The sequence below is a fragment of the Vollenhovia emeryi genome, unplaced genomic scaffold, assembly GCF_000949405.1.
Source record: "Vollenhovia emeryi isolate VEMERY1.0 unplaced genomic scaffold, V.emery_V1.0 DF939126.1, whole genome shotgun sequence".
NCBI classification, from domain to species: Eukaryota; Metazoa; Arthropoda; class Insecta; order Hymenoptera; family Formicidae; genus Vollenhovia; species Vollenhovia emeryi.
In genome coordinates, this window is record NW_011967240.1 from 3766615 (window position 1) to 3790035 (window position 23421).

The following is a 23421-nucleotide window of genomic DNA, read 5'->3' on the forward strand; positions in this document are numbered from 1 at the left end:
TCTCTCTCTCTCTCTCTCTCTCTCTCTCTCTCTCTCTCTCTCTCTCTCTCTCTCTCTCTCTCTTTCTCTCTCGACGAAGCTGCCTCGTCTGTACGAAATTTATGTGCGCGGCGCGGCGGTACGAGCAGCGAGAAAACGAGATGTACGCGAGATGCTTATCGCGCGAGTTAGTCTAAATTCGTTACGATGAATCAACGTGCGAGTTGAGTCGGAGTCGCGGCATCGTAGCATGCGTACAAGGACGCGTCTAGACGCACAAATCGCCCGTGGCAGGGCAGAGCAGACGGTCGTCGCTACCGACGCCGCCGACGCCGCCGACGTCGCAAAGCACCCTCTTTTCCAGCGTCGCCGTCACTTCTTGTCGAATTACGACGTCCTGTATGACGGCGGGGCAGCCTCGGGCAGCGTTTTCGTCGGTATCTGCACGGTGCGACGCGAAGCGGTGCGATGACTCGAGACACCGCTCGCTTCTCCCGTATCTCCTAATTATACCGCGAACGAATCTTCCTCTCGTTATTACTTGCTAACAAAGTTTCGCAATCATTTATCAATGTATGCGTTTTAACGCCAATAAGCAGTGATATCGAATATTTTCGCGGTAAACGGATAAACGAGATTAAGTAAGACGCATCATCGGCGTTGACCCATTACTTCTTGGCAAAAAAGAATTGTGCGAAAATATAAGCAAACGATGCCTCTTCAGTCCTCTTCGACATTCATTATCCATACTGTCACGTGACTCCTTAATAAATTGATAAATAAATTACTTCTTATGGGACTTAAATTACTGTACGAAAAGACGATAGCTCATCTCGTACAGAAGATTACAAAAGTTTGATTGGCACGATCCCTCCCCCCCCCCTCTCTGTGTCACGCGTGCGCTCGCACTTTGTAGGTATCGTTTCCTCGCACAATAACAAAGATAAATTATGTTCGTTTTAACGAGCCACTTTTATCAAACGTAAATCGACTAAATGAACGTGGAATTTGTTTATCATGCTCGTTTAATCATGACAGCGAGCATGAGAAGGCAGCAAACACCTAATGGATTGTACGTCGTTAATAGAGTACCAATAACATCGAATTATTGTCTTATTTTTCCCATGAACGATCCACGAACTAGGGCTTCATACAACTCGCTTTGGCACGTGTTAACGTTCTATATATACGACATATAGTCGTCGCTGATAAACACACGTGCCACACGTGTCGCACAGTTACTCATGCATTCAACAAATAATCGGAAAATATATATAATACAAGCCTGTAAACACTTAAAAAAGAAGAAGGGGCACATTTATATAATTTGTTACTTTTTCTTTCTTATAACGGTGTTGTTAATGTATCTCGACACTAAACAGAGTGGTACTAAACAGAGTAAACGTCACAGTGTACATTAAAGTAAAGCATACCATTTGTTTATAAAGGACAAAAAGTTTTACAAATTAAATTAGCAAACTTGCGATAATTTTCTTCAACGACTCATTAATTTTATTGCAATTGTAAAACTTTTATAGCGTAAACGTATAAAGTCTTGCTAGATTACAAAAAACAAAGCGTTATATATATATATATGTATATGTATGTATATTTGTTAAAGCTATAATTTATTTCGTTCTTCACACACAGACGTGACAAATTAGAAGAATTAAAATTCGCAATTGTATTTATATTTTGTATATGTATAATAAACCGTTGGGATTCTCAGTCTACTAAAATCAATTTAAAATTGAATGAAAATTAAGGCTTTCGTTTCGCAATTTTCGCAATAAAACTTGTCGCAGAGATTTTTTTTCAAAACACTACAATTGTTTGCAACTCTATTCAATATCGAAATTGAAATAAACCAAAATGATGAGAAAGCGAAAATATTATTACATCAGGCTTACACATCGCGCGTTAAAACGCCACGCGAAACCTGAGTAGATGCCTCGTTCGTACTCCGTAGTCGGCGCGTGCACGCCACTACCAGACGTGCCTGATGTATCGCTCGTGTCTTAGTTGTAGGCAACTAAGTGCTCGAACCTAGTTCTGTTCTATTAATGATTTTAATAAGGAGAGTAAACATGAGAGCGGCGAAGGGGCGAGACGGACGCGCGTAGACTGCCTGCCGCCGTGCTCACCGCGCGACACCACTATGACAATTGTTTATTGGCTGCGTTCCGCAGAAAAAGCTGCTTTGCAACAGTTGTAAAGTTCGTAAATTTGATTGGAATACGCTCTTAGATTCTGCCATAATTAAGAGCATATGCCAATTAGATTCAGTATTTTTACAACAGTTAACAGTTGCAAAGCAGCTTTTTCTGTTGAACGCGGCCATTATTAGCCGATCTCAAATGTTTTTCAAAGGATCTATTCGGCAAAGATCAATATCGCATACACGGAATACTTGCAACTTTAATTAACTTTTTGTTTTTGTTTTTGTTTTAATCGCGTTCACTCCGTCATTCTAACGAATGAATGTAATTTAAGGGGAACCCAAATAGCACCAAGTCGACTATTAGTTGCCTGTCAGCCGGCAGAAGAAGTCTAAAGTCGACTTCAAAGTCAAGCTGAATGTCAACTTATATAGTTAACTAATAGTCGATAAATGACTCGATTATAGTCGGCTGTCAGTCAGCCAAAAGTCGACTAAGAAGTTGACTTTATGGCAATTAGAAGTCCACTTTATGATGATTAGAAGTATACTTTATGGCGTTCAGAACTCGACTTTATTTTACGACATAAGAATCAGTATAGTTCTAGACGTCAAAGATTTTATAATTGCACAGACCATATATTGACATGTAATATTTAATTTTCTAATTATAGTTTATACAAACAAACGCTGAAGAAGATAAAGTAATATCGAAACGTTCGTTACACATCGTTATATATACCGTTAGATTAGTAACTATTTTAGATGTTAAGACTAATATGATAAGTTGTCATATTAGTCTTAACGCCTAATAACGCCCGCACTTAACATCTAAAATAGTTACTAATCTAACGGTATATATAACACAAACAGACAAAAAACCAGAATATATATTGCATGTTTAATTGCGCTTTTATATTTTTGACAAATTTTTTAAAGGAATACGTGTAAAGGAGTACATTTGAAAATCTTACAAATATCAAACTACTAAATATCAATTAAATATTATATATTCCGCACGCCCGCACTTAAAACGCCCATACGATTGTCGTCTATCAGGAAGACACTGATAATTCACGAACAAGCCACCCCTATTTCGCAAAATTGTGCCCTAATTTGAGAGAGAGAGAGAGAGAGAGAGAGAGAGAGAGAGGGGAGGAATTGCAACAGTGCTAAAAACTTTTGTAGGTTTCCGCGCTATGGCAACGGTTCGAAGTAAGGCGTAAAAAATGCGTTTATCTCCCGCGTGTATGCGTGCGTTATCGCAGTAAAATGAGTGGGAAGAATATCGGCTATGTCGACGCAATGGATAACCGATAAATGACGCCGAAAGTTAAATACTGAATTTGTATGTATAACGTATGTGCAGCAGGGTAGCTATGATTGATACCAAGAGGCGTCAATAAACAACTACTTCGTATCAATTAGAACCGACAATTGGGGCGCAACCAATAAACGCGTCTCCGCTTATCACGCCCATCATGTAAATCGTAAATACTTTTTAGCTTTCCGTATTAAAGCAAATACATGCGAACGATTTTTTAGCGGTCGACTATATATTCTTTTACTTCGATCGTTAAAACTTCCGCCAATAAACATGATATTTGGCGCGATTACTCGAGCATCGATTCATTCTGTTTTGTATTTTTCAAAGAATGATACGTGGATCTGCCAAACTTCTCAATTATTTTATTACAATATGATATCGCGTCAATATAATATCAATTTTCAAGATAAATTACAGAAAATATACAAGAACCATTTTTAATAAGAATCCTAATTTTTTTACACGTAAAATTCAAAATATTCAAATTTGTAATAATGCAAAAACAGGTAAAGAGTAAGAAAGAAAGAGAGAATATTTCAAATGTTCGATATAATACATTTTTCAACGCGATATAAGCACGTGCAATAAAGTTACGATTTTATGTCCAAGATGCATCGTGTTTCTTTCTCACAAAGAAAACAGAAAGCAGAATATTTGATAAATTTGTTCGATATGTTGGTACATGTATATAGTGACATGCATGCGCCGATAACCGATAAACGCAACTGTATGGAGCATTTATTTTGTCAAGCACGCACGTTAAAATTTTTCCAAGCAATTAAAATACAAAGATAAAAAATTTGCCAACTCTTTTCTTCTGCGTTAGTCAATATTTTTTATTAAAAGTTTACCACAAGAATCCTTCACTGGAAATATTTTATTAAAAATATAATAAAGTGTATTTAAAAATCTCTCTCAATTGACTTTGTTTCATTTCACCAATAATTTAGTAAAAAATACTTTTTAAATTTTTTATAAAAAAATAACAGTTTATATTCAGTACATTCCATAATTTTGTTATTTTCTTTCGACGGTATACTTAAATTTTCCTTAGGTTTCATAATATTATTATTGAATTTCATAAGAAAAATTGCTATCTATTTTGAGATACATTCAGTTATAATTTTTCAGTAACTTTCATTTCACTTTCCATTGATTTCATGTACTTTCAGTTAAATATTTCCGTCAGGGAAAATAAAAATAAAGGGGCTCAGCCTGAACAGGATTGTAATGTCCGATAAAATTACTTTATTATAATAGCAAATGTATATATATTTTTTTTATTACATTTGCTATTATAATAAAGTAATTTTATCGGACATTACAATCCTGTTCAGGCTCTGAGCACCTTATTATAAATTGATAATTTGAACTGAAATAATATAAAATTACAATATATTATAATTACATTATTTTGTTACAAATATCGCTTCAAAATATTTATATTTATGTCAATTTATGTCTTTCTAACAAGAAATAATAGATTAGAGATTAAACAAGAACTAGAATGTACATCTCTTTCAATATTTTCCAAGAGATAACTTATCAAGGTTGTTAGGCAAATATATTTCGACCAGTAACGCAAAATATAATTAGATCTCATTCAAATATTGCATTCGCCAGATTGTAACTGAAATAAATGTGTACTCTCTTGCTAGAGATGTGCAAACTATTCGAATACGAATAGAATTGAGTAAGATTCAATTCGACTCAAATTTAAATTATTTGAATTGTACTTCAAATTAGAGCAATTTAATATTTTCAAATCAAGGTAGTTCAAATACGAATTGTATATACCTATATGTACATACGTATGTCAATTTTATAAAATCATACTTTCCATATTAATAAATAAAACAGTACAGACATGCTAATAGGTGCATTTAGTACTATAACCGCTCACCGAGTGGCTAACAGTAACAATAAGTATAAATCATAGAATGTGATTGGTTCTTACCTTTCGATCCAGAGCAAAAGGTACTGATAATAAAATTAATTATATTATTCGATGTTAATTATAATGTAATTTTGGATTCTATATTCAAGCACTTTAATAATTTATCTGATTTTTGGCCTGTTTCAGTTACTGCAACATTAAATAAAGTATATTTTGTTATTTTTATAGTAAATATTTAAATGTTTTTCTAAAATTTCTAAAATGATTTTCTTACAATTTATACTATACCTACAATATACATATGTATGTAATCAAAATGTTATTTTCCTCCGTCAAACTGAGAAGTTAATTAAAAATTATATTTCAACGACTCGAGATTTAATTTCATTCGATTTGATTCGACATAAAAAATCTTTGCTCGTACAACTCTCTCTCCCTCTCTTCCCATACAGCACGCATGTCTGAAAGATATCTTTAAGTCATCTTTTAGATATGTATGTCTAAAAGACGACTTAAAGATACCTTAAAGATGTCTTTTAGACATGCGTGCTGTATGGGTTCCTATCTATTTACATATCATGCTCTTCCAATATCGAAAACTTTTAAACTCATTCAAAAAACCAATAAACAATTTATTTCAAAGGTTGAAATACTTGTTTCCTTACCGTTGACATATTTATCGATAACTTTTTGGTCGATGATATTTACGTCCCTTTGAATATGTGCGAGTTCTGTTTAACGACGCATTTTTTTGCTTTGACAGAAACATGCTTAGTTTGTGGATCGAATAACGCGTCGGTATCAAATTGTGCACAGGTGGACGCTGGGTGAATAACTAATATAACAGCAAATAACGCCCAAGTGTGTAACGTATATCTCCCTGTGTGTGAAAAGCACGATAGAATATACATGTACTTAATAGGCACAAAATTTTTATAGGATGGCAACTTTCTGTGATATAGTAAACTTTGTATACAATATTGCATGCAAGAATCATGTACACCGTTCGCATTATCTATATAACGTTTACTCTTTACACATATATAGCCAAACATAATGAGAACGAGTGTTATTTTATGAACATTTTTTTTATCGTTTCCTCGATTCCATACAATTCATATTACAAGCGAGTTTTTAATGGTGGGTTAAATTTCAAACTGACATTGTAGCAACGTAGAAATTCGAAACTCCTTACACGTTGTCGAGTAAAATTTGAGTACTCCTAAGAAAATTTTTCATTGACAAGAACTGAATAGATTATATACATACACGTACAGGTACTTTCTAAATTTCGTAAGAAATTAATAATTCGTAATATTTAACGTGATGTTTGAATTAATGGTAAATTGAGGCATTTGACACTTTTTAGGTAGGCTTTTATGTAGAGATTGTAAAAAACACGTGACACGGTAGTGTCCCGCGCCAAGTATAAGCGTAGCTAGAACGCGCGCGCGAGACCGACCGTGTAGTTTTTATTTTTCTCCTACGTGCCCCATGAATGGAGATATTGCAATGCAAAGTCCAAATTGTACAATTTTTATCACGAGACATTTAAGAAACGTCGTCATCGTCGTCGTCAACGTCAACCAGGCAATGATGGGGGAAATTTCCTTTTCACATTTTTGACGCAACGTGACGCGCGCGCGTGTTTGTGCGGGCGTGCGTGTGTGTATAGATATTACGGGTATTACAAGATATTAAATGCAAATGTAAAAATTCAAATAGTATCGAAATCTTTTCGGTTGTGTATTAAAAAAATATATACGAAAGAATATATAGATATTATATATTTATACTTGCAGATATTTCAAGTAATAAAAAGACCATTGTAATTTTACGAAATTGTAAAAATTGATACAAATATTACGCATTAATACCATATATCTTTATCAAAATTTAAAATATACATGTATACATATATTTAAATTTTATGTTTAATTCCTTCTTAGCTCGAGATTTTTCACGAACAGATTAAATCGATAACAATGTTGGAACCACTTGCTTAAAGTATCATCAACGATAACATTATTAAAATCTCTCTCTCTCTCTCTCTCTCTCTCTCTCTCTCTCTCTCTCTCTCTCTCTCTCTCTCTCGTTGCAATTATCGACCATCAATATTTCTAAATTATTTTCCTAATTAAAAACTCACACTCATGCATCTTAATATAATATTTAGAGCAACAGCTAAAGTCCACAGTATTAACAATTTCATCTCCCGCATATGTATTTTAATGTGTTACGCAAGAAATGAAATAAAATATTAATACAGTGTTACACTGACACAGTGATGTCAACGTTGATTATATCAAGAATGTTTGTATATTGCCTATTCTACTTACATACACATGTAATTATAAATGTTAATTATAAATATAAACGCAATAAAACACGCACATGTATCATACAAATCATTGGCAAATATATACATATGTATATATTGCATCATTGATTTCCTTAACAAAGAGGTGCGTATTGCGAGGTGTGTATGTGTGCGAGTAAATGAGTATGTAGGCGTTTTATCAAAATTGATTGTTTAATTGATAATTTATTTAACTTCCATATGGTTGCACTGTACACTTTTGTCCCATAATATGCAACTATTGATTAGAAAATGTATAAAAATTAATCAGATCTAATTTTTGCGTTTTGTATACAAATAAAAATGTTTAGCAATAGAACTTATATTTTTCTTTTATTACCGAACGATAAATGGATAAAAAATTAGGAAAATACACTTTACCTATATCGAGAAACCGTTTTCATCAATTAACATGAGACTGTATATCACCATGATATATGTAATAATTTCTTATACACTTGTAAAAATCATTCATTACTCTCTTAATGTCATGTCACTCTCTAAAAGTGAATGGGTGGGTGAGAGGGATGTGCGTGATCAGAATGAATAAATTGAGTTAAATCGTAGATAATTGTAACACTGATAAACAAAGTATAGATATATGTATATATAAAAAATTTACTTTACTTAGGATTATATCCACCGCGCCAGATAAGTGAATTAAAAATTTATTATACAGGACGAGTCATTTAGAACATCCAAGTAATACCATTTTGGGGGCAGAAAGAAATGCTTAAGGTAAAAGTTGTGTAGTATCGAGCGGGTAGTGTTCACATGTGTGGTGAACATTTTTTAAATCTTTTTTCGTGTCTGTGTGACTTTGAATATCTTTATGGCCATTGAAACTGTCTTGAAAAAAGCTACAATCGTAAGTTTGAAAAGTTTGAAAATGTGCATGATTCCATTTAAAAAAAACGAAGATGGCCTTAAAATCTCCTTCAAAGCTTCGCCACCTTAAAAAAACATTTCACCATCGCACCCAATGATCACCTAGATACCAAACAACTTTTACTTGAAGCATTTCTTTCTGAAATATTATTTGGGTAGCCGATTTTAAGCGACTCACGCTGTATAGTGGCAAGATTTTCAATGTAATGCGAATTAAACAAATCTTTCCATATGGTTTTACACTATGTATATAAGTTATTTATAAGTAATCTTTATCTGTATTTATATTTGTGTGTGTGTGCTCTATCTTTGCTCTTTGATATTTAAAAAAAGCTACGTGATATCTCGTGATACGTTGTTATTCTACCAAGCACCGAATCGCTAAAAATATATTCTTTTACAATATACAGTTCAGTGGATATATACAATAATTCTAGTGTATATGGGTTTGCTATAAATCTCTCGGTGTCTTGCATTACTCAGTGAATAGGAAATTATTAGTGGAAGGTAATCATCGTAGCTCTCGAATTATCTTAACTAACTTTATGTTATAACAATGGGCTGTATCAAGAAAGAGTGTAATCAAATTATTTTGGATATTACAATTACAATTGTTCAGTTTTTGGAATAGTTCATTTGGAATCGATCATTTTTCGTGCATAACGATTTTAAATGCCAGCTTCTATTAACACTAATGCGACAGATGTCGATCGATATTCTGCAACAAATTAAAGGGCAGCGCGCGCGCTTTTGTAATTCGTGATATATGAAATATGATTTATTTGTAAATGTTTGTGAATGTTATGTCAAATTTGTAAACCTCATTCAAGCGTATGTGATAAATTTGTAGTTTCATTTCGACGTTGCAATCGCTCTGGATGCGAGCAAGCCAACTGACTAAAATCACGGACAACGTCATTAAACGTTTCATCACCGGTGACACCTATTTCAGAGTCTTTCATTTCTTCATTTAGGAGGCCGAGTCGTAATCTGACACAGACACATATGATAAAACAAATATTCTGACATATGATATAATATATAATAACATTTCACAGATGCAATACTTACAAGGTGACGATATCGGCATTTGCTTCTTTTACAGCAATCGACAAAGGTTTTATTCCGCTTTCATCTTTAATATGTTGATCAGCGCGATGTTTAAGAAGTAAGCATACTTGTGCAGTGTGTCCTATATATATATATATATAGATGTAGTCACATTTGTAAAATTCTGTCCTCCTCGAGAGAAAAAAAACCATAAAGATAATATTATTACCTAATTCTGTCGCTAAATGCAACGGCGTTTTCCCTTCGGCGTCTTGACAATTGATTCGCGCGCCATTCAGAAGAAGATATTCGCATGACATAACGGAACCCTGTATACAAGAAAATAAATGGTCATTATTACGTCTCTGAATTCTAAAGCTTTTCAGCAAAAGCAACGAGATAGACAGACAGAGACCCATTGTATATGAGATATAATTTCAAAACATAAAAAGAAAATTTATATGTACATTATGTTATATAACACAGGGTCTGTCCAAAAAGTATCGGGACTGATTTTTTCTCAACCGAGCCGGGTCGCGTCGTATACTTGACATACCTCACCAACGTCCCTGCCCAGGTGAAGACCACCCCCCACCTCCCCCCCCTAGGGCTAAAAAAAATCCGTTCCGATACTTTTCGGACAGACTCTGTATACTTGTGTATTTGTGTACTATGTTACATTGTATAAAAAAAATGTATCATACATACACTTATTATCGCTTGATGCAGGGCACTACGGCTTTTATCATTAACATTAGACCACAATTTGTCAGCACCGGCCGCTAGCGCTGCGCACATTACAGGTAAATTGTGCGCTGCTGCAGCTTTGTAAAGCAGCATCTCAGGATGTAGATTTTCTATATCTTCTTCATCGGTAAATTCTTCATCCTCACCAGCCGTTGAATCCTGATCGGAACTCAGTTCTAAATTGTTATCGATAGCAGGCTTCGGTATGTCACAACCAAACATTAATATAGCAGCTGATTCTACTTTCTCGTTACAATGCTTCTCCGATCGAGAATCTTTGTTTCCCAACGAAACATTTTCATTGTCGTCTTTAACTTTATTACTGGCAGATCTATTGGAATTATCATCCGACTCGCCGACTGAAAATGTATTAATATTCACTGTTAATGTATTCGACTTTAGCTCGCTTTCTATGGAATTAAGTTCCTTCGCAAGCGGTTCGCCGCTTGCAACCTTTGTTTTTCCCTGAGTTGTAGTTGTACTCTTAACATATTTATTAGCGTCATTCAAGTCGTTCTGCGAACGATTTAATATCTTTCCATAGAGGGTGGAGTTGTTTTTCAAATCTACATTAGCACTGTCATCCGAGCTTATGGAATTTCGTTCCGTTCTCTTCGCTTTGTCAACGGAATTCAAACTATCGATTGAGGTGTGTTTACTTTCGTCCGAGCTGGTCGAAGGATGATTCTCTTTTACAGCTGACAACCTTGACAATGTCTCGTTACTGTTGTCGATCTTATCGCAACTGCGTGGTCTGCGGCGTAGCTTACGTACGCTCCATTTCCGAAATCGCATTTGTTCTCGACTAGCATGATGACCAGCTGGTATTACATCAGTCAGAGGTTTTACAAATTTACGATCTACGTACTTGAATTTTATCCAAGCTTCTCGAACGTTGCTAAAGAAGAGAGATGTAAGAGAATTTGATAAGATTTGTTTCTCTTTGCCATTAAACAGGAGATAGTTGATCAACTCATCATGATATTACGTACCCATTACATTTTGGTGTAGCTTTAGTGATATCGGGAGATATAGGCAGAGCCTCGTATATGCTATTCACGACAGAATTGCCCAATTCTGCCATCACTTTAAGTATTTCTGGCTCCCAATCGTCCAAAGTTAAGGATCGAACTTTGCTGTAGTGTACCCCAAGGCTTCTATGTACACCAGAACATTCTATGTATGAAAGTATGAAGAAAAATATTGAGTAAGCACAAATGTGTATATTTAAAAAAAATTAAATATACCTATGCAAAGAGTAATGCCTAGATTGATGCTGGCCCATCGCGGATTAACGTCACCACAGTCGCAGCAAACTTGGTTACCCGAGATCTTTAATAACTGCTCCCACACCCTGAAATTTCAATGTCAAGTTAAAGCACACTCGTTCTTTCGACACGAACTAATATAGCAACGACGACACCCACCTTGACTTTAGTTTTGTCAATGGCCTAGCAGGATGCTTACTATCATGCGATTGCAATTGGTGTGGATTAACATTAGCAGCTACACTCATGCCTCTCTGAATAGCAGCACCGATAGCCTGCTGCATCGCGGTTACCCACGCCAAGTACGTTTCTTCGCTGTCCGCTTGCAAGATATGACTCCTATAAATTAGAAATAAAAATTATTTGGTTTATATTGATGAAAATTTACCGAATAGATCGAATAGCCTTTTTCAGTGTTCATCACCGCGCGCAAGCCTGTACTCACTTTGTCGGGCTTAAAACTTCAAAACAATTCCTCCGATCGCAATCAACTACGGGTTTTACAGTACATAGTCGCAAATCTTCTTCCATAACTGTATATTCTTCGTCGCCTGTTCGCTTTCGGTATACCAGTTGATGATCCTTCAAACAGAACCACCTCCTATTCCAAGTTTTAAAAGCGTTGCTGGTCCTTTTAAATAAATAGCCTTCCATCTTGGAATTGCCAGGTACCAGAGAGGGGATTAGATCTCGATTATTGACATAAATATGACGATTTTCCATTTCTTTTTCAAGTTTATTCGAATCACCTCTCATCTTAACTAAATTTTCATCGAGATCTTTCAGAAAGGGGTCTAAATCTTGAGCGAGATCGCTACCTTGGTGGTAATAAGTGATACATGCGTGCATGTAGCTCAGTAATGTGCCTAATATCTCGTGTCGTTTGTGTGCTTGCAGCATCGTTAACGCGTGAATATAGTCTAACGCAGTGTGTCGGAAACACGAGCGAGTAGCCGACAGGATATTCGATGCCTCTTCGTATTCCGCAGGCCGGGACTTCGGTACTTGGGAATTCCTATTCAGCGCAATATCAAGATCACCGGAAATCCTTTCGAAGTAGTGCCGAGTCTCTTTCGCTCTCTTGATATCGCTGGAAAGGCACGGTTGAATTTCGTCAACTCCAGTTTGAGAAACGAGACGGCGTCGAATAAACCCTCTTTTCTTACCTTTTGATAAAACTATTAAGATCCTTCATCACAGTTCTAGAAGCTTGGTCCAATAAAATTGTGTGATACTTGTTCATTTCTTGCAGAGCGTGAATAAGCTTGTTTAAAAATGCCATTATTTCTGGATCATCGCTGAAGTATAAAGATAATTCCCATAGACTATTGGCGAATTGGCTACGGGAAAGATATTAATTACATAAATATTTAGGATTTTGTAGAAAGATACAAATATTGCAAATATACACGTTGAAAAGGATGCATATATAAATATAACACAATGTTGATCCGACAAAGGGAGGAGGTCCTGTCAAATCTAACTAGTAGACTATTTGACTGACAACGGAACAGTCAAAGAGTAGATAGACGTACGAAACTTACTTTTGCTGTCCAACAAAGGCTTTCCCAGTATCGATGGTTAAACTGCAGTTTTTCAATACCTGTAAAAAGATGACGGAGCCATTTAGTGTACGCACATTACCTGGAACTGTTCCCAGATGGGGACGCAGTAGCGAAATCAATGATATATAGGCAAGACGTTGCGGAGTATACGACACCTTATCTAACTTTTGTTCAAGCTGATCCACATTCTTCTCCAGCTCTTCGATGCACGATCTGCAAAGTTTATGGTTTACGCACAACATTCCGTACAAGCCTCGAAGCCAGAAGCGGGTAATAGCGGATACAGGGAAAGGGAGGATCGACATGCTCGTTTATGCACGAGACACAGGGGTAATTAGGTGGCCAATTGCCAGGGGAGAAGCGAGTGATCTTACCGAAACTTGGGAGTATCTCGTAAGCACTCTTCGAATTCGATTAAAGGCTTCATTTTGTACCGTCGACCCGTCGAGATCCTGGAATGCGACCTGGTGCGGTGTACCGCGATCTCGAGGTGATGCGCGCGCGACACTTTCCATGAAACGACAAGCTGGTTAGCGGTCCGGCACGATTGGTAAAAAGCGTGAGCAGTCGTGTAGAACAAGCGTGTTTCCCACCATTCCCACCGATTCCCACTGTTTAATGTTGACACGACGCGGGTGAGGGGACGCACGGACTGCTCAGACAGCTAACCTGTCGAACCTGCGTCACGGACGTCACGGATGTAAGAAACACGTAAGAAAATGACTCAAGTCGCGACCATCGCACACACACACACACACACGACACGGGTCGAAATATGTAATGTGGAGTAGAGGGCAGAGGGTACGGAACAGAGAACAAAGCCGAAGTGACGTGGAGTCAACGCGATAAAAGCCAGGTAGCGCGAGACCAAGTAGGATAATCGTAAAGGCGCCAAGTTACAGGCTGCGGCCCACTCACGGGTGTCCTTTCTTCGCCGAAAGAGAGCTGAGGGAAGAAAGGCGCTTCGTACCGTGGCTGTGAAACGCGCGCGCCAAGAAATGGCGATTTGAAAATCATTAGAATGTAATACAGCGCGTGTAAAATGCCACGTCCACCGTCGAGGGTGGGGCAGTTGCGATCGCGGGAAAAATAGTTTTGTTACAAAAGAAATTGCACGGTTTGTTCGTACTAGTAGTTTCCTTCTACATGAAAACTCAAATGAATCTCACTTGTGACGTCATAACTCGGTTGAATGCATGTTCCTTTTGATTCCTGAGAAGTGAGATTCAACCGGATTTAACTGAGTTTTTGCGCACGATCGAGACCGCGTGCTTTAGTGAGTTTAATAGACTCACATTAATGACGTCATATTCGAGTATAAAATACTCATATAACTGAGTGACTCAATATCACTTGAGTGTAAAAGGAAAGCAGCTATTGATAGCGTGGCCGTAAAGAATTTGGAGAAACACGCGCCGATCCGACTCGAAAATGTGCCGTATGTGTTACCTTCTGAGTCGCTCGCATCACGTTGCACGTTTAGTTACTCCGCCGACGGTAGATGGCGTTCGTATGCCGTTTGAGAAGGAAGCGCCGCGAAGTTGGCCGCGCAGCTCCAAGAATCGAAATCGCGCCATGTGGCCGTACACAGTTATACGCATAATACAGTCAAATACAACGAGGCGTTAAAAATGTCTCGCTTCTCTAAACGTTACCCCCTTGATCTGTTACTACGTATCAGCTATTATTGCGTGTTCGGAAATGTCGCTGCCGCTGACGACGATACCAACCGCGGCTTTGGACACATGTACAAATGGAGGAATCTGCAACAGGGATTCCAAGAGGCGAAAATTTACAGGAAGCCGATATTTCTGCTGATCCACAAGCCGGGCTGTCCGTCGTGCGAGAAATTGAAGCCTAAATTTACCAACTCGATCAGAATCCACGATCTCAGCCAGCGGTAAGCAACTATTATATTTTCTTGCTAGCTTGCGCTGAAAACACGCGCACGCATTCCTGTCTGCTATCCATTTCGTTTTATATATTATATAATACCAAGAAAGTGCATTACGATCTCGATTTAGCACATATGTGTGCTTTGTAATGTCGACAATCTCGAGTCTGCAGTTACGTGTAAGTGGAGAAAATCATTCAACTGTACTTGACTTGTCTTTTACGACAAATTTAACTGCGCGCAAGTGAAAGAGAAAGAAATACAAATTAATAGGAGTAACATTCAATTCGTTGACGATGTACCTTCGTGACGATGCAGCTTCGTTATGGTGGGTGTGAGGAAAGATGAGATTCCCGCGCAAGACGAAGCCAGATTTCAACCAGACGGTACCTACGTTCCAAGGATCCTCTTCTTCACGCCGGACGGCGAGTTTATGGAAGATATTTACAATCGTCATCCGAAAGCCGATGAGAAATACAAATATTTCTACAGCAGCACGAGTCAAATAATAGACAGCATGATTTTCGCGCTGGAACGTTGTTCCGAGGAATCGTTAAACGACAAAACGAAAAGAAAGTGATACATTTGTCAATGTGAAAATCCGACGTTGCCTAACTGTTACAATGACGGTTGTGGTATCTGAAATAAATTTATCTTGCCGTTCAATGGAAACAATCGTGTCTTCTATTATAATTATAGATGATATCTTAGTGTGAAAAGAACACGAGTACAACGTTTTGTTCGAGTGTGAATTGATGTGAACAAAACTAATTAAATTATATTAACCCTTTGCGTTCCACTGTTTTACTGTAAAATTATTATGAGCTGTTTTTTTGTGATTTTTGTGACTGTAAAGTACACACTGACAGAAAACTATGTAGTATTTGAAACTATAATTGCATGGTAAAATAATTGTAGTCAGGAATATCATTTTTATAGTAATTATTACTATAATATTGGTAATAGCAACCGTATAGACACAGTGGTGCCAATTTATTAAAAAAATTTACTATAAAATATAAGCTTTTAACTATTATTCTGTTAAAATGTCCAGGTAATGAATAGTACATTCGTTAATTATTTTTATATAGTAAATACAATCGCAATAATAGCGAATTTAACTACATTTCTTATCATCCGCCTTACTAATCACATGGTAAACAAAAATTAAGTGGTTCGGAATGTCCTCGCTAGAGGGACGCGCGGTATAAGACTTTCTCGTAAGAAGAAAATCGCGTAGGATGATATACATACGGACAAGTTTATACATTCATACAAGATTACTTGTCTTTTCTTAGACGCGCTCTTGTACTATTCCTTATGAGTGCAAAGTGACGCAAGCAATGAACATAGTGAACGCAATTGTATATATAATAAAAAGCGGGGAATATTACTCCCAATGTAAGTACGATTATTACTATTACATATAGTTGATCGAAATTTTACTTGTGGTTGTTATTGCAATATTTATAGTACACCTTACCAAATTAAAAGTTCGTTTTGGTTTGTGACAACCATATTATAAATTGCATAGACCAATATATTGGCTGCATTCAGCGGAAAAAGCTGCTTTGCAACCATTGTAAAATTCGTGAATCTGATTGGCGTATTCTCTTCATCTTGAGTGAATGTAAGAGTATACGCCAATCAGATAAATGAATTGTACAACAGTTGCAAAGCAGTTTTTTCTGCTCAACGTAGCCATTGTGTCTATGAGAACTGTAATACATTGTTAGGTCAACCATAACTTACGTAGTTGAGAGAATTATAAAAATGTGGAGGGTTGGCTCCTAAAATGACTATGAATTATAGTGAGATTGACTGTGTCCAGCAGAAGTTAGCGCTTGCTAAGCGCTTTGCGCTCATTGGATTATACTTTCAGATCTGTGCTGAAACAGAGCTATTTTTCTAGATCTATCCAATCAGCATAAAGCGCTTATTAAGCGCTAACTTCTGCTGAACACAGCCATTGTGGTAACTGCAACCATATTTTCCTATCAGTGTATGTACGTCATTCAGTGTTTGCGTCATTTTTACAAACATGGGATACATTCTCAATTTATATTATTAATGTTTTTCAACTAACAAAGAATACAAAATTTTTATACAGCCGAGTTATTTATAAATATTTTTTTTATATTACATCTTTCCCATATTGAGCCGCAAAGGGTTAATAAGAAAATGAAGAGAGAGGGAGAGAGCAGAAAAATAAAATAAGTTACATCGACGAGTGTTTAATCTTTATGTAAACGTCTTTCTGCGCGAGCGAAGGTTATTATATTGTTAAGAGAACAAAGTGGTAGACTGGAGAATGGAAAATGAATGAATAGCCTCGCTCTCGCACACAGCGCACGCAGCTTACACACTCACGCGCGCACCCGTGACAAAGTTCTCTCACCCAGCATTCGAGTCTGCGCCTGTACGTCATCGGATACGATGGCCTATAGCGAGCTCGCAGAGGTAGGCATGACGGCGCTTGCGTTTGCAACAGTTGCCAGACGGTAAAAGCCTTCGCATTGGTCGACGAGTGCGTAACCGAGAACTCGCAACCCCTCTTAACCACGCCCACCTTGTCTGTATACGATAGGAGACTGTTTACATACTTTTTAAACCCGCACTGCTCTCCTAACGAAGTAGCCTCTAACGGAAGGATAAAAACAAGCCGGAATGATCATTACCGCTCCTTTTTTCCCACGATTTACGCGATAACAAGAGTGCCCCGGGTATCGACACATTCGATACCGATAATCCTTGCCATAAACCAAATTTGATGATAAATGTGTACAATTGTATCATTTAGCAATAAGAGAGAGTGTGTACGCGTTAGTTAACTTAGTGATTTTATATTACTTGTGTAAAAGAGAAGGAAGAAAAGTTGCCTGAAGAGGCTGAAATTGACTCGACGCAAGTGCTTAAAGCTCTCTCTCGGTACGGACGATAAGCCGGGCGGGATTCCGCAGGCCGAGTGTGGGGCTTACGCACACGTTATACGTTATACGTTATACGTTATACGTTATACGTTATGTATGGATCTCTTCGCGGACGGTTCTGTATTTGAAGGGTTGCGGATAATATATAGCCCGTTTCGGCGGAGAGTGCTTTTTGGCTTTGACCGTTTCACATCCGGTGGCGGACCGACCGGCCACCGCCGGCCCTATGTCGGGCTATTGCGCCGTAATATCGGATCCAAGCGTGTGCGGGCGCACCTACACTTGTACGCGTCCGTCACTTTTTTTCCCCGTAGAGTCTCGACCACCATCCTACCGGCGGATCCGGGGGCGGCTTTAAAAAATGAGCCAGGACATTATTTCTGCTCGCCCCCTCCGCGACTTTTGCACGGACTGACCGGTCCAGTCCCACTCTCTTTCTCCTCCTCCTCCTCCTCCTCCTCCTCCTCCTCCTCCCCTTCTCTATCGGGATCGTTTCCGCCGGCGCAGCTTGCGATGTGCCGCATCAGCGAATGTGCAAAAATGAAAAGAGAGAAACGGAGTCCACACGGAGGGTGGCGGATAGTCCAGGGCTAGGTAGATCAGGGATGAGAGAGAGAGAGAGAGAGGAGAAGAAGAATTATATATCTCTCGCGTGTCTCCCTCGCCTGTCCGTTCGTTCGGTCGCTTCGGTTTGGATATGGATATGCGCTCGGTGCGGATATATCGGGAGAGCCACGGAGCCATTTTCAATTCAATCTGTTAAAAGCACGTCAAAAAGTCATACGGTATTTCACCAGCGCGGTAGATCGCGACGAGATCGCGCGAGCTTCATCGCGATCCGACAGCGACCTGAATGGTGCGCGCCAATAGGTATATGGATCCACATGGATAACGTGTCTGCACCGATATATTATATGTGTGGTGGTATCATCCAGAGTATGAGATTCTTCTTGGCAATTACCGAGAAATTTATATATGTATAGTATATACTTTAGAAAGATTACTTCTACAACTATCCATGAAACGACAACCAAGATCTTTGAAGTAATCTTCAACAAAGAAGCGCGGTCTCGAGTCAATTTTACGTACGATAAGAACACAATTCTTCAATTCCTACACGTATTTGCGTTGCAAACACAGAGTGGACAGTTGTTTTAAGCATTTCGTTTGATTTAAAATTCATTGTAAAAGTATACACATTTTAAATTAGCTGAACATGCTAATGAAATTCTAAACCTGTATACGACGAGTGGCGACAGCGGGGAAGGATCCTCCTCCGGCACCCACGAAAAGAGGAGATTTTCACCGCACAGGTGTCCCTAAATTTTTTGACAATTTATCATTTCACCGCGGTATACGTTATATTAGATACTTGAATAAGTTTCCGCCGTTTTTTTTCCAAATTTATATAGCTTAGTGAAATAGAAGAATAAACAATACATCATTCAAAGTATTTTCCGTCGTTAGCTATAACATTCTGCCACTTTTCGGACAACAAATAGATTCCGCGATAAAAAAATATGCCTCTTTTAAGCTGATCCACTCATCGAGCCAATTTTGGATATCCTCACAAGAAGTGAAATGCTCCTCCGAAAGACCGTGTTGCATTGATCGAGACAGATAGTAATCCGATGGCGCAAGGTCCGGTGAATACGGCGGGTGAGGTAAATAATTCCATCCGAGCAGTTCTAATGTTTCTTTAACCGGTCTCCCTACATGCGGTCCAGCATTGTCATGTTGAAAAATGACTTTGTCATGCCTTTTGGCATATTCCCGACGTTTTTCTTTCAATGATCGACTCAGATTGACTATCGGTCCTCGATAGCGATCAGCAGTGATAGTTTCATTCGGTTTCAGCAGCTCGTAGTAGTCTTCAAACTTATTTGGTGCACCAGAGCGTTCTTCGTCTTTCACGTCGTAGTCACCATCTTTAAACTGTTGAGACCATTCTCTGCAACTTCTTTCGGCTAGAGCACTGTCATCATAATATTCCACGAGGGAACGATAGCTTTCAGCTGCACTTTTCTTTAAAATGAAATAATGGAGCAAGACCTCCCGCAAATGCTGTTTTGTCGGTACAAAAATCCGACATTTTCAATGCAGTGGTAAAATTCGTTGTTTATACTGCTATCAAATGGCAATACTGAATATTAAAGCATGATTGTAATACTTCTATATAGATGTGTTACCATCTTAAGCTACGTGCACACAGTACTGCGAACACCATCCATCAGTAAACGGCGGAAACTTATTCAAGTACCTAATATAATATCTCTGCGTGTAACAAGCACGTTCGAATGATCCTTCGGATTATGATGCTCATCGAGCAAACAGATTGACACTTTACTCGGTACGCTGAGAAGAAATCCGTCAAGATCGAAACGTCGCCTAAGCATTTCTTATACCTGCACTTTCTTCTAGGGGAGGCTTTTGCGTGGCGATTATAATCTAATCTCACTTATCCGATCGCGGCTCTTATTCGACCGGCTGTCCGTGTAGTGTCAAGAGTGAATTCAACGTTTGCAAACATCGTAATTCGATATTGCCATCATCTTGATCTCGATTGCACCATTTATCCAAGAGTGCACGCGATCTCGCGAAAAATCTCGAGTGTGCGTGGGCGAATGACGTTCTTCCGGGCAATTGGATCAAAGATAAGTCCGATACTTTCGGAAACATTTCGAGGGCACAAAGACATCAAGACCGTGGGAAAAGGAATTTCCAACGAACCTTTACCATCTATCATTTCTATCGAACGCCCGAAGAGCGTCACTTATCTGTACGACAGACATTTATCTGTATGATAAAGATTTACAACGCCAAATTTACACGTCCGCGCGCACATATTAATTGTCAAATTGCTTTTTTATAGAATTGCAATCAGTTTTTGTACAATAGTTTTACGACTCATCTTCCTATGAATGATTCGATCACAATTGGATCTCTAGGAAAGAGGAAAGTGAAACGACTTTTAATAGATAACGTTTCCATCTGCTCTCATACCTTTTTCCTCATACCGAGTTTTCCGAGTTTGCTTTTCGGATTTTGGTACAAAAAGTACACGATACTTAATGAACGGGCATGTATTGGCGAACCTATTGGTTTATTGATTCCCCCATGTACGTTCACTTTGAGTGGCCAATGTGCGAGAGTAAAAAAGGTCCGTATCCGTGTCCGTGTCCATGTCCGTGCCCGTGCTGTATACAGCTACGTAAATGCCAACGTCAACTCTCTCTCTCTCTCTTGGAATACTTTTACTATTGCTCAAATTCGCCGTCAAATGAAAAATCTTTCCGTGAGCGTCATCGAAAAAAGTCATTTCCCGTCGCGATTGTATTTATGCTCCCTCGTTATGACGCTCTCGATGATGCTCGCAGCAGACGTATTCAATTTCATCGATTGCTAAATTACAATGTGGATAATTTGACCGAGTGGAAATTGGGGGTTGCGCGTGACGCGTTATTACGTTACGATTTACGACAAGCACAATTATTTACCAATGATAATAATTCAGCGAGCCGCCCGTAAAAAGGGCGTATGAAATATATTTGGTAAGTGGACAACTGCATGTTTTTCACTTTTAACCTTTGACATATATGGTCTTGAAAAACACCAGTTGATATGTGATTTTGTGAATCCTTTTCCTTTGCTCAGAATCACTTACATACCGAATACTGCTTCTTCGTGAATGATGTGGCGAATTTGTACATTCGTAAACTAGGTAAGATAACGCAGAGTGTATCCGTTTGAGATAATCGACACCGCGATTGTTACTTTTCGAGCTTTAGACGGGAGGTTCGGAAACGTGAGCAACTTTTATGTGCACGTCTACATTACACGTATACCACGCGCATTAGGTGGGTTAGGGCTAGATAGGGTGAGGGTAGGTATAGAAACGTAGCGAGATATGGGATCCAAATCATAATGCGCACAATGCTTTTATTCTATTCTCATTGCGGGGTAAATAACATCTGTACATTAGATCACTATAAAATCGGCCGCCATTGGTGAAACGACAATGGGTCTCTGCTCTCCTTTTCCCTCCTCCCTTCTCTATTCAAATCTCATTGTACAATATGATTCAAAGAAGACTCGTCGCGATGACGGTGTTGGTTGCGGTTTATAGACCGTATCCAACGAAAGAGACCGAATGGGAGAGAGGGATGATGGAGGGTAGAATGCAAGGGGGAAGAGGGAAAACAGCGAGCAGAGAGAGAGAGAGGGAGAGGACCGAAGTAAGATATGTACGAATGAAGGGAAGAAAGAAGGAAAAGAAGGAAAAGAAAGCAAAGACGCATTTCGAGAGAGAGCGAGAGAGAGAGAGAGAGAGGGAGGGAAGGCGTGCGTGGTTAAGAACAGTCGGCTGAAACAAAAGGCGGAGCGTAGAGAAACGTCTGAGCATCGCTTCGCATTGTGTTTGATGCCAGAACGGGTTTTAAATAAAAGAGTAATGTGTTTGTCCGTTGCCACTACCACCGTTACCACCACCGCAGCCACCGCCGCCGCCGCCGCCACCGCCACCGCCGCCGCCGCCGCTGCCGCCGTCGCTACCATCACCATTGCTATCGCTACCACCACCACTAGCACCGCCGCCTTCAACATCACCACCACCTCCACCTCCACCTCCACCACACCGTCACCATCCCATCATCGTCACCACCATCACCACCATCACCGCCGCGCGGAAGATACACACGATCGACCTCGGGGTGAGTGGGCAAAGGTAGGTGGATACGCGACTAGGTATGTCCCCCTTTCACTCCACAGATATAAACTCTTAACATCTCCGTTTGGTACAGCGCGAGCCTGCCAATCGGCGGCCAGTAGAGGCGTGGCTGCGGCTCGGTGAGACGTCGCGTTTGGCCGAGGTCTCGGGGTGGAACACTGTGGCACAGTGTTTTATTTCGCGCTCGCGTGGAGCATGGAGGGGACCGTTAGTTTCTGCCCTATCCCTCCCCTCCCTCTCTCACACGCACACACACACATATACTCGCTCGCTCACCCTCTCCTCTCTCTCCCTGCCGCCGACTGTGGCCCCGTTGAGCTCCCACTTTGCTGCCGCGCCGCACTACCGCCTCTCCGTCTATCCGCGCGCGCGCTACCTGAATCGACTCACCCGGGATGCTGCAATTGTTGACAATGCCGGCGAGCGAGAGGGAATGAGAGGGGGCGAGAGCGTGTGCCGCGGGACGCGATTCCGCATTTCGGCCCCCGGCAGCCGAACGAGAGGGTCTTGTTCTCCGCGCGAGACGGCCGCGCACCAACTTAGGAAAGTGAAGGCGCGTGCGCCGCGTACAATTACCAGAGAGAGTACCACCTGCCCATCTACGGTTGTAATAAGCGTCGAATCTCGAGCCAC

General features: G+C 39.3%; 2 protein-coding genes across 5 annotated transcripts; one reads left to right on the forward strand and one right to left on the reverse strand.

Moving 5' to 3' along the window:
- Positions 1-7880: 7880 nt before the first annotated feature.
- LOC105569083 (arf-GAP with coiled-coil, ANK repeat and PH domain-containing protein 2) lies at positions 7881-13944 on the reverse strand. Of its 2 annotated transcripts, XM_012025251.1 has the most exons (13): positions 13613-13944; positions 13394-13451; positions 13218-13276; positions 12840-13013; positions 12119-12763; positions 11833-12012; positions 11653-11759; positions 11398-11581; positions 10367-11303; positions 9888-9987; positions 9680-9800; positions 9429-9598; positions 7881-9326 (listed from the first exon to the last, which is right to left on the reverse strand). In XM_012025251.1, the coding sequence occupies exons 1-12, from the start codon at positions 13663-13665 to the stop codon at positions 9430-9432; spliced, it is 2787 nt and encodes a 928-aa protein (XP_011880641.1). In that variant the 5' UTR covers positions 13666-13944; the 3' UTR covers positions 7881-9326; position 9429. The 2 variants fall into 2 exon arrangements, with proteins under 2 accessions (XP_011880641.1, XP_011880640.1); XM_012025250.1 differs by having other exon boundaries at positions 7881-9598; positions 13613-13943.
- On the forward strand, positions 13879-15804 carry LOC105569082 (thioredoxin domain-containing protein 12-like). Of its 3 annotated transcripts, none has more exons than XM_012025248.1 (3): positions 13879-13949; positions 14920-15138; positions 15451-15804. In XM_012025248.1, exons 2-3 carry the CDS (start codon positions 14984-14986, stop codon positions 15710-15712), a joined length of 417 nt encoding a protein of 138 aa, XP_011880638.1. In that variant the 5' UTR covers positions 13879-13949; positions 14920-14983; the 3' UTR covers positions 15713-15804. The 3 variants fall into 3 exon arrangements, with proteins under 3 accessions (XP_011880638.1, XP_011880637.1, XP_011880636.1); XM_012025247.1 differs by lacking the exon at positions 13879-13949 and adding an exon at positions 14014-14094; XM_012025246.1 differs by lacking the exon at positions 13879-13949 and having other exon boundaries at positions 14085-15138.
- Positions 15805-23421: the final 7617 nt, after the last annotated feature.